The 12856-nt window shown below is 40.0% G+C and overlaps 1 protein-coding gene across 12 annotated transcripts in view; it reads right to left on the bottom strand.

The window, feature by feature from the left end:
* Window positions 1–12856, bottom strand: part of LOC140133559 (sodium channel protein type 5 subunit alpha-like) — a 286670-nt gene that overhangs the window by 105600 nt on the left and 168214 nt on the right. For all 12 annotated transcript variants that reach the window (XM_072153872.1, XM_072153881.1, XM_072153869.1 and 9 more), the window contains exon 13: window positions 3038–3173. In XM_072153872.1, coding sequence (XP_072009973.1) covers window positions 3038–3173 — 136 coding nt within the window. The remainder of the gene's footprint in view (window positions 1–3037; window positions 3174–12856) is intronic.

Genomic DNA, 12856 nt, shown 5'->3' with positions numbered 1-12856 from the left:
AGTTTCATAACTTCATTGACAGTGAGAGATTTCATACATATCCATAGCACCCCATGGTGGGAACTTAGGCATATATTTTTGAGTTCAACAAATAAAGCTCAATCCCCCCACATTTACAGACAGGGACTTGAGAACAAAAGAATGGGGTGGCTGGACTTATTCTTATCTATTAGACATTCGCTGTTGGCCAGTCACTCCCATTGCAATCAGTGAGTTTGGCCTATTTGCTTCTAATGTTGTGTGACCAGTTACTAAAGCCATAGCTTTGGAATCTTGGAATTATGACTATTTTTAGTAGCTGTTTATGGTGAAAACTACTTAAGGTACCTTCAAACAGCCCTTTACATTGTACCTTTTAGGGGAAATCATTGGACATAACTTTACATGCTTTGAGCCGAAATTACATACATACACTGTTCTTGTCTCTTTCTGTAGACATAACATTGAACCAAGACTAGGAGGACTGACAATACCAGCTATGTGGACACTGTAATAGACAACATGCTATTTATATACTCATTATAACTGTATTGTCTAGATAACAGCTGCAGAAAGGAGTTGCTATTTGGGCAACGTTCAAACTATTTTCAACAATTGCTTGAGTTTCTATCTTTTACCGTCATCATTTACTATTTTCTGACTTCATTTATCTTTCATGGGTTTGAAGTCGCCATGTCTGAAAACAGTCTTGAATGATGTATAGCGTTTGGTTCTGTAACATCTCCCCAAATGAGGAAACCTGTCAGGTTTTTAACCACCACAAGATAGAATAGCCATATCTTTCATCAATATAATACACTTAAGACTTCATTATATAAAATGGTCAATTATATGTGACCCCCCCCCCCCAGGAACTCTGAAGATGAATTATCAGAATATTTGATTTACAAATGTAAGTGCTAACCCACAGGTAGCCATATAATAGGTCTAGCTACAGGGCCAGCATAATGCCCCCCGGCAAAGTGGGCATTTGCCTAGGGCCCCCAGCCTGGGAAGAATAGGCATTCCGGTGGGTGACTCAGGCAGTGACCTGGCTGTCTTCTCAGCTCTGTACAGTGTGGAGGACCCAGGCCATATGTGATTACATCATCACACGCCACCCGCACAGAGCCAGGAGAAGAAGAGATGGTAGCGATATGTGAACAGGCAAGTTATATAGACTGTGGGGGTGGGGGGGAGTGTTATATAATCTGTGTGTGGGCTCTATAAAGGGCTGTGGTCACATGAATCATGTTTTGAAATGTACTGGGAGTTAATGCATCATTAAAAGCATACGTGTTATATTAGTAGGAACAGATGTTTTACATTGTTAAACTTTATTATTTATGTTAATGTTAATTAATGTTAAACTTCAAAACATGTGTGTTACTTATATTAGGCAAAGTTCACACTACCTTTCAAACCTCCGTCAAAGAAAGGAATGAACGGAGGTTTAACGCATCAATTAAAAATCCAATTGACATCAATGTAAATTTTATGTTATCTGTTATGTTCAGTTAGGCAAGTTTCCATAATACGTGCGTTCTCCTAATTGAACCAATGACAGCGGCTGTATAAACATGTATAACAGATACCTGCCTACCTGAACATAACAGATGAAATAAAATTTACATTGATCTCAATGGGATTTTTAATTGATATGTTAAACCTCCGTTCTTTTCTTCCCTTTTAAGGGAGGCAGGGAACGTAGGTTTAAACGGTAGTGTGAACTTAGCTTAAACAAGTAACACATTTGCGTCTGGTGATCTGTTTTGCCTTGTGTTTGGTTTAAAAACACAATGCATGTACAATAATATTAATAATTAGTGGTTCCTGTATGTAAATACTTTCATTCAGGTGTTATACTGTAAGTGACTGTTGTATTTTTAGGGCCGCAGTGTGGAAATGTGCTGGAGAGAGCCGAAGACATCTGACAACGAATTCAGCAGTGATGGCCGGGAGAGCCATCACTTCCTGATGGAGCTGATAATCATCTGGTAGGTACTAGATTCCACTAATGTCTGTGTCACTGACTGATACTAGTGTGTGAGAAAGTGTCAGCCAGTGTAGTGCCAGTCAGTGGTAATATTGTCAGCATTCTCTGATCAGTGTGTGTGTGCTTTTAAAAGATTTGTCTGTGAATTCTGTGGGATCAATGTAGCAGGGGATCAGGAGTGGGGAGCTGTATATCTATATATCTGTCTGTCTATCTATCTATTCACCTATCAATCTCATATCTGTCTCCTTAAATTCTCCTTAAATCCCATATTACAGAGTACCTTACCACATTACTGTTTGGAAACTGCAAAGTGCTATTGTTATGCAGGGCTAACAACTTAATTACTTAGTATTAGTGTTTACACCAGATTACTGCTGACCAGGTTTCATTCAAGTGAATATGAATTTTGAGGACAAATCCTTAAAGAGAACCTGTCATCAGCAATTGGCCACTACCAGTAAACCACGACCAGTATATTGCCATGCACCGTAACCTTCTAGCTTTTGTTTCTTTCATGGACTTTATTGGTGACATCATCTAGAAAATCAAATTTGATGTGAGCTGTAAGATAGATGTATAAAGTCAAGGAGGTGCAGCTTTTAACACTAAAGTCACGGTGGTGAGCTCTGAACACCTCCTCCTATGTGAATTACATCTTGCATCAGACTTTAGCAGATCTGTTTAGTGTTTCTGGATGCAGGACCATAAATTGCAGTGAAAAGTGCCAAAAGGGCCTTCTAAGGAAGAGAGAGCTGGACTTCAGTGTTAAAATCTCCACCTCCTTGACTTCATACCTCCAATTTACATCTCACTTGATTTTCTAGATGATGGCACTTCACTGGGTCATGAACGAAACATGATATGAACGGTGTTTAGCTGCTTGGCAACATACTGCTAGTGGTTTATCAGGTCAATTTCTACTGACCGGTTCCCTAAAATCTTTTACATCAAGAGCTTTTGGAATTTATGTTTTATTCTTTTAATGGCAGGCTATAGTTGCCTTCAGTTGTCTTTCATTGTGACCTGTACCTTTCGTAACCTCATTATACAGATGTTTACCTTCCATGGCATTGGTGAGGACGCTGACTGCGCTCACAGCCCGCTGTCTCTGAAATGGCACATCCATGTATTCTACAGAGAGTCGATGAGGCATCAGCAGCTGCATCTTACTCATTTCAAGGTCTGAAGGAGACATCTGTAAAATAAAAGAGCGATTTATACATCCACTGCTCAAACAACAATCCCAGACTATTTGTTTTTTAGGAATACATTGTATCTTATCGGCCTTAGACGCCTTGGACACGATAAGTAATAGATTTGTAATCAGATTGCCCGAAGGTGAAACTTTTTAGATTAAAACGATGTAGTTCTAATTTCTAGGCACATGATATAAAACTTATTTTATGTTTCTCTTCCCTGCTATCAAATATGTTACAGTTTCTTAGAACTCTGAGCAAAAATTTCCGAAACATCCATCGTGTTATCAGGGCACTCAGACGGGCATGGAGAGCTCTCAAGGGTGATATAGAATTCAGGGGATACCGGGCCAAATATTTCTAGGAATCAGATAGTGAGAGGAGCATCTGGAGAGACTACTCATGAAGGATGCAGGAAATATCCTCAAGTGTTTTGTTTATACTTAATATTGAAAGTTTATATGAAGTATCCAATTTCTAGAAGACTAAAAATATATCAAATATATCAAACAGTAATGTAATGTAATATAATGGATTTATAACAACGTGGAGCAGTTCCCAAATACTTAGATATCATTGTACCACTTAGGGACCGGAGCCTTTTCTGTTTTTGGGTTTCTGTTTTTCCACACTACACTCCAAAAGCCCCAACTTTTATCATTTACAGAGATGTACAAGGTTTTGTTTTTTTTTTGTGGTATAAATGTTACTTTCTAGCGCCACTATTTAATATTCCATGCAATGTACTCAGGGGCCTAAATAAAATCTCAAATGTAGTACAATTGATTAAAAATTCACTAGTGTTCTTGTGGGCTTTTTTTTTACAAATCACTTAAAAAAAAAATCACATCTTTCAAATAAATAATGTTTTTTTTTGGAAAAAAAAACAATCTTTTTTATAATTTGGTGTATGGAGCTGGGTAAGATATTCTTTTTGACATTTTATTGATACCATTTTGGGAACTGCTTGACCTTTTGATCACTTTTTATTCCGATTTTTATAAGTGGCAAAATGGAAACAAAGCAGTACTTCAGTTCACTTTATGGGATAAAAGTGTTAATATTTTGATAGGTTTTGACAACCTGGGGTACTTAACATCTTAAGGATTTTGGTTGTTTTTCAAATTATATATGTGTTTTAGAGAAAGGGGGGTAATTACGGTATACTTTAAAAAGGCTACACATAAGAATTCTTATATTTGTTATTCATGACCTCCTTCCTTTTAAAAAACAAATTTTTTAAATGATGCTAATGAGCCTAAAGGGCTCCTTAGGCGTGTTACCAGAGCCCCTACATGCTGTAGCTTCACATGCTGTTACACTGTCTCCCCCTGCTCCTTCCTGTTATATTCTCATTCCAGCAGCTCACACGGAGGGACCCTTCTGGCTCTTAAGTTATCATTTTAAAAGTTGATTTTAGGAAGGAGAAGGTCATAGGAGGAGGTCATGGATAACAAATATAAGAAGGTTACTACAGTCACTGTGCCTGGATCAACGAGTAAGTGTCCCTGATTTATCATGCTCGATTCAGATGGTGGGTTTCCTTTAACTTAGCAAAACCCTAGAGGGTTTTTATCAATCATGCTTCCCTATAACAGTCTACCTATGTGCATTGTAGGACTGCCATGGGAGATTCTCAAGGATCCCGACTTGCCATAGCACAGATCATCATCATTCCAATGATATCACAAGGGGAAAGGGTGGAGGTACACAATTTAGACCACGATGGTGGAACAGTTAACACCCACAATCAATGCCAGCACCAATTGTACAATACACACATACGCACAATACGCACATATAATAAGACCCATTACACTTTGCAGCATTTTGGTCAGTATTTTGTATCAGAATTTTTAAAGGAGTAAATATTAACACAGAAGAAAGGTAAAATGGAAAGACATGACCATCTTCTGTGTTTACAATCCATTTTTTATTTTGTCCTCCAAAGTAGTAGATTGTAGCTAAGAGGTACAGTGCTCAAACACTTAAACACCACAATATAACTCCAAGTAAATCAAACTTCTGAGAAATCAAACTGTCCACACTGATTGACAATCAATTTCACAAGCAATTAGGAAGACACAGTCAATAAAGGAATGGTTCTTCAGGTGGGAACCACAGACCACTCTTCAGTACCAATGCTTTCTGGCAGATGTGTGGGTCAATTTTAAATGTTGGTGGTGCTTTCACACACATAGTAGCATGAGATGGACTCTACAGCCCACACAAGTGGCTAAGGTAGTTCAGCTCATCCAAGCTGTGGTCAGGAAGGTTTGCTGTGTCTGGTAGCGTCCAGAGGCTGGAGACAGGCCAGTACACCAGGGGACGTGGAAGGGGCTGTAGGAGGGCAACAACCCAGCAGCAGGACTGCTACCACCGGCTTTGTGCTAGGGGGAACAGGAGCAGCACTCCCAGAGCCCTGCAAAATGGCCTCCAGCAGCCACAAATGTGCATGTGTCTGCACAAATGGTTAGAAATGAGGATGGTATAAAGGCCCAATGTCCACAAATGGGGGTTGTGCTCACAGCCCAACACCGTGCAGGACCCTTGGCATTTGTCGGAGAACACCAGGATTGGGAAATTCACCACAGATGAAAGCAGGTTCACACTGAGAACATGTGACAGACGTGACAAAGTCTGGAGACGCCATGGAGGGCAATCTGCTGCCTGCAACATCGGTTTGGCAGTGTGTCAGTAATGGTGTGGTGTGACATTTCTTTGGAGGACTACGCAGTCCTCCATGTGCTCACCAGTGGTAACCCTACTGCCATAAGGTACCGAGATGAGATCCTCATCCTTGTGAGACCATATGCTGATGTAGTTGGCCCTGGGTTCCTACTAATGCAGGACAATGGTAGACCTAAGGTGTCTGGAGTGTATCAGAAGTTCCTGCAAGATTAAGGTATTAAAGCTATAGACTACCCCACTCACTCCCCAGACCTGAATCCGATTGAGCACATCTGGGACATCCACCATCCACCAATGTCACGTTGCCTCACAAAATGTCCAGGGGTTGGCAGATGCTTTAGTTCAGGTCTAGGAGGAGATTCTTCAGGAAACCATCCACAACCTCATCAGGAGCATGCCGAGGCTTGTAGAAAGGTCATACAGGCACGAGGAGGCCACACACAATACTGAGCCTCATTTTGACTTCTTTTAATGCCATTAGATCAAAGTTGGATCAGCCTGTAGTGTTTTTTTCCACTAATTTTCTGGGTGTCACCAAATTCAGGCCTCCATTGGTTTATAAATTTGATTTCCATTGATGATTTTTTTGTTGTCAGCACAATTATATTAGTACAGGACAAAGTGTGTGTCATATGAGTGTTCCCTTTATTTTTATGAGATTCTCATATATTAATAGTATCCGCCATCACCAGCAATAATGGCCAAAGATCTACAGCAAACATCTGATTTGGCATGCCATAGAGCCCCCCCCCCTCCCACTTAAAGGGGTTGACCAAACTTTACAAACCTATCTTTAAAGCAGTGATCAATGAAGAAAAGGGTAGTGCCTACTAGAAGAAATAGGGAACCATGCTCTTTCAAGCTGTTTGGTGCTTTATCGAATGCAATTTTCATTTGTAAAGTATTACTCATAGATATCAAAGAGATCAAATCTGTCACAACAGTCTGGGTAATGTGGTTACAAACAGATGTTTTATACATAAGCATATATATCCATTATCTCAAGTAAGAAGTGTCCTTGTAATGTTATTTTTAGAAAAGCTGTGTAGGTTCTCCTGCCCGAATCTTGTACTCCTCATATTATAACAATTCTTCATCATCCTTTCTCATGATGCTTGCAGTGGAAATCAAACGATAAATTGACATATGGGTGTTACCAATTGGAGGGGTGTGTCTCTAAAGTCTGACAGTGTCCAATCAGTGCTGCCATTAGGAGTCTCTACACACCTTTTGACAAGGGGGATTCTAACACCCAGTTCTTGCTTTATTCATAAATTTTCCATTAAATTATGTGTGGCACAAAGCCTAATATATAACGAGGGACATGTATCTTAATTCTGACTTGTTATTTTCTTTTCTTTTTGTTCCATTTTATTTCTTTTATGTATGCATCTTTTTTGCACCTGCACAAATGCCTCAAGAAGCTCGCCAGTGTCTGTTGCAAGACAGATGTTTTCTTTGCTCTTCTTCGCCCCCTATTTTTGAGCAAATTAGAGACCTTTTAAGCAGGACCAATACCTGGGAAAGTGCCGGGGCCCAGAGGTGCTATGGGGCACACATAGAGGGTGAGGGGGCATTATATATAAGAACCATGAGGGGGCTGTATATAAAATAACCATGAGGGGCCTGATTGGTATGATAAACTAGGTAATATTTTAGGGAACAGTAGACTGTACTAGTTTCTGAATTTTTAAAAGCACCATGTGCAATCTCTACAAAGGGACCCAAATGGGTCAAGAGGCTGTGTCGCCCAGGGTCCTACAGAGACCCTGCTTTTAGGCACAAATCGAAGTACAACTAACCCATACTTACTTCCATGCATATTTTAAAATGTGCCTAAAAACGTGCAAAAAAAAAATAAATGTAAAAATGTGCAAACTCACAATAACAAAAAAAAGCACCACATGTTCTCATGTATCTCAGACTGTGATACATAATAACGTACAAGTGTGACAACAGCAGAAAAGAGGTAGCAGAAATACCCTGCTACATGTGCCCCAATGTCTTCTAAATACATGATTTACATAATGATATTGGCACAGGGTGTATTGCTTTATTTTAGGGTCCGCTTGTTTATAGCTCACAATATTAAGGAGATGTTTGCAATATATCTAGTACAGTGAATGCAAGCCCCACGCTACAGCGGAGCAGGTGGAAGCGAGAGAAGAGAGACTTGCATTATGCATTTGTTTTCTTTAAACATTCCTCTTGGTAGGAGGGAAATAGCTGCCATTCTAAGCCAGTAGGGAACATATGCCGGAGCGAGCAGCTCTCCCATATGTAATCCGCTCCCACCTTCCTAAACAAACACTGAAAAGCACATGTATAGGATGAGACATACATCCAGGTGGATGACATGGCCTTCTACTTTATATCTAAATGGATTGAAAATTGCTATTTTTTTTTATGGCCAATAAAAATCCAATATGGAGAATGTAAATGGGGATTGTTTAGTTTATAGAAGTGCAGGACGCAGCTGTTCATGATCAATTTTACTCATGAATCTGGAGACGTCTTTACCGTGTTGGTAGGCTGCTTGTATGACAAGTGTATTATAGTTTATTACAATTCAAAAAATGATTTTAAAAATATAAATAAATTATCAGTCTGACTATACATTTTTTATACATCTTAAAATTTTATACATTTTTATATTCATCATATCGCAGAAATGATATAGCTTCCAGTAGGGGGCGGAAGTGGTTTTTATGTTGCATATCAGATATATATCTATGATGGGGGCACTGCTACACATAAATCCTTAAGCGGTGCAACATGTAGTAGATGGGGGCAGGATACAAAATGATGAGAGGGGCACTGTATAGTGTACATATGTATAAATTCCACTATATAGTTGGGGGATGCTATATATATATTTACTTAATTGACAAACCGTATTTAACTGGAAGCTAGCTTTCCAGTTTTCGCTGACTTTACCAATTGTTCCAAAGTGAATGAAACCCTCCACTAGCAGGTTGTCCAGAGAAAGGCAAAGGGGTGACCCTAAAAGCCATAGCAAGGGAAGTAGGTTGTTCCAAGTCTGTGATTTCTACAATATTGCAGCTCTACAACATCACAAATTCATTCAAGTCCATACAGAAGGCTGGTTGCCCTTGAAAGACAAATGCAAGAGAGGACAAGATAATGCAGAGAATCTCCATGGATAATTGTTTCAACACTGCAGCTGTGATTGCTTGTCAGTTCAGCATTGAACAGGGTAAGGATCTGTCTCTTCATAGAGTGTCTCAACGTTTAAGAGAATTTGGACTGAAAGCCCTTTCTGCAGTCACCAAACCTTTTATGTTGATATACTATGGTAATTTTGTAAAACGCTGTTTTAGGGGCATAGTGTACCCCTTACAAATAACCTTTAAATGTTGATCAATGTAGATTACATTATTTCGTAATTAATCATTGATCATACATTGTTCTGTAATTTTGATCTGTATGTTGTACTGAGATGTTTCATATATAATAACACCAATATATACAGTGGGAGGGAGGCTATCTATTAATCCATGAGAGGGTCACTGTACAGGAAGCACTCTATAAAACCTCATTATAGGGGCCCTTTATATGATAACACAGAACAATAGACTGAATACAAGCACATGGTAATTAGAGCTACCTAGACTCCTTTATATACATACCATATAATACCATCATACCATCACTAAATGACGAGAAACAAGACAAAACCATGAAATAATCAAATGGTACAAACAGCTAGAAGAAAAACAGTGATCGCGCCAGACAGTATAATAAGCAGTGAAGGGAAGGCCTGGTTACTATTCTCACCTCTATCAGAAGTGAGAAAAGTCATAAGATTCTCAACAGTGAAAGATAGGAATCTTTCTTACTTTGATTTGAAAAGCTGTCTTCTGAAATATAATAATTATTAAAGTGCTAAAAATCTTGGGCAAAAAAATGGCATTTTGCCATAATAAATCTAAGTTATTGTTTTGCCTTGTGAAAGTATTCTAGAGCAGAGGAATAACTTGGGGGTCCAGTCACATACTAACCATATAGCCTTATGGACCCTTAGGTGATGACTATTTTACCAATTATTAACTGAAGTTATGGGTGTAAATGGGAGTGCAACCAGAATAAAAGCAATCATCGAGGGACTGCCTAGTCGTGGCAGAGGCAACATCCAAATTACTGACAAAAGCAGGATACAAAATTTTTAAAGGGGTTTTCCCACATATACAAGTTATCCTGTGGATAGGCCCTAATTTGCTGATAATTGGGGGTCTCAGTGATCGGACTCCAGCAGATCACAAAAACAAGGGGTCCGATGGGCTCCCACGTACCTCAGTTGGACCTGTTGTCGCTCCATTAGACTAATGCAGCAGACGGCCGCGCATGACTGTTCTGCTCCATTAATCTCTATGGAGCTGATGGAAATTGCCGAGCGCCGCGCTCCACGATCTCTGTCAGCTCCATAGAGATGAATGGAGCAGAACAATCATGCGTGGCTGTCTGCTCCATTACTCTCATGGAGCCACGAGGGGTCCGACAGAGACACATTGGACCCCATCGGACCGCTCATTTTTGTGATCTGTGGGGATCTCATCACTGAGACCCCCACTGATCAGCAAGTTGACTTGTATTCATAAGAGAACTGCTTTAACATACTTTTGTGGCTTTTGTGCATATGGTTCTTGAGTCTTTGATGCTTTCGAGTTTCAGTAAATATTGTATTAAACAACTGCATTGTAAATTTACATTAAATTCCATCAAAGGAACTACCCACAGATGGATTTTCAGCTCCTAGGGATTCCTGCTCTTACAAATAGTATTGCTCTTTCTGAGAAGAAAACTGATGTTAGTTTAGATTTAGTCAAAGTAAATGGTCACTAACCTTTCAACAAACTTTGCATAAATCAATAGTACTCTATGTGCTACATCAGGGAAAACACTATTCTGGACCATTATTCTATGTTCTAGTAGTGATATACAAATACGAGTTGTGAAACCGATTCCTACTTGCTATTTGAGTCTCTGCGTCAGTCTCTACCCCCCTCTTCCTGTTCCCGTTTACTCTTCCTCCTCCCCCCTCCACAGAGGTTTTGAATCAAATACTTCTCTGAGTTAACAATTTATATTTGAAGACCAAGAAATATCAAAATGAATTTCCGTTTAAGAAAAGCAGAAGACAAAGTGGTACGGCACCAGCCATATAAGTGGAGAGAGAAAACTTGTCTTCCTACAGTTTCTTATAATGTATGAAATTTGAAAGTGAAGGGGTTAATCCTCACTGCAAGAGGAAGGTTAGATGTAAGCTCATGCACCCCCTTTGTTGCGCTGGATACATAAATAGACTTAGGCTTCTTTACGCATATGGCGAGCAAAACTACGCCAGGTCCAACTTGGCGTAGTTGGGCGTAAAAACTAGCGAACAAAAGTTTGCTGATTTTGCAAAAGAACAAAGGCATAGGGCGGGAACACCGTGCCCCTCTAAGCCCGCGCCAGGCCCCCGGTGTACAAGCTGTCATAAATCTCCCCCACAATACACAGGCTGAAATACGCATCCCTATGGGAGGGAGAAGCTTGATTGTTTTACTAACTAGGCAGAATCCGCTAATATAGTATATGAGAAAACCACAAATTATCTCAAATCTCAATTACGCCTTAAGATAGGGATAACCCCAACTCTAATTTAAAAAAAAAATTGTGTTGGTCTTTGTCAACTTTTTAGCTTCTATACAAAATTTGTCCAGGTTGCAGTGGGGATATTTTATTTTTCTCTTAAGTTTTAGAAATTCCACCTCTGTTTTTCATTTAAATATATTTAATGGACAATATATTTGCGTTTTTACCCTTGATATTTGAGTTTGTACCCTTGTTATGTATTTACCAAATATTATGCAGTAAGAGTAGCATGACTGTCTTCACAGCATCACCTAAACGTGTGCTCACCCCACCAGACTCCCCTTTAACTCCTTTCGCGATTTTAAGTTTAAAGAGAACTTGTCACCCATAAAAAAAGACACTAGGAGCTAACTAAACTTAAGTAAGCAGCTCCTGGCGCTACCCCATTATTAGCAGTGATAAACTGCTAGCTTTATTGGAACCCTCTGATAAAGCTAGCAGACACTGCCGCGCAGTACAATGGGAACGTATTCATGAGGCGCTGCTTCTTCCGCGGACCGCCCCTCCCACTCCATAGGCCGGCGGTGACTCCCGGGCTTCATGCGGCATCACGCCTCATAGTCCCGCCCCCGCTTTGAGCGCGGTCCAATGTTCCCATTGTACCACATGGCAGTGTCTTCTAGCTTTATCGGAGGGTTCCCATAAAGCTAGTAGTTTATCAGTGCTAAATATGGGGTAGTGATAGGGGCTGCTTACTTTAGTAAGCAGCTCCTAGTGTCTTTTTTATGGGTGACAGGTCCTCTTTAACTCATGTATGATGACTGGGGAGTCGGCCACAGCTTTATTAACACCACATATAACAGATACATTTCTACCCATAGAGAAGCACTATTAAAAGCTTATAACTCGGGCACCTGTATGCCAGTTTATTTCAGGGCATGTAGGTCACGAACCTACTCACAGACCGCCAGTTGTGACATTAAATACAGGTAACATAAAAGGGAGGGAAGATGGAATGATATATAGGAAAAGAGGGTGAGTACATCCACCAGCGCAATTTTATACATCTTATTCCACCCCCAGGGTCACCCTCCCATAGCCAGCCCACCATCACGTAGCCCTTGTAGACCAGAAGAAAAGGAATAAAGCTACCACTGTTAAAGGGGCCATGCTGTTTTACCAATAACACACTACTGGATCCCCCATCCCTGTAGGAGGTCATAATCCCAACAGCTAACCACTGACAAAGGCGAGTCATTTGTAGAACTACATGGAGTAGAACTATGAAAATGGAGGACGTAGCAACTATTCAGTTTGTGGAGTGGATTATAACATTTTGTATAATTACTAAATACTTAAACATTTCCCTGTGTTTATTCATAGGGTCATCCCTGTT

Source organism: Engystomops pustulosus, chromosome 5, assembly GCF_040894005.1.
Source record: "Engystomops pustulosus chromosome 5, aEngPut4.maternal, whole genome shotgun sequence".
Taxonomy (NCBI): domain Eukaryota; kingdom Metazoa; phylum Chordata; class Amphibia; order Anura; family Leptodactylidae; genus Engystomops; species Engystomops pustulosus.
The sequence above is the reverse complement of the archived record's forward strand: the minus strand, read 5'-3'. Positions and strand labels throughout refer to the sequence as shown.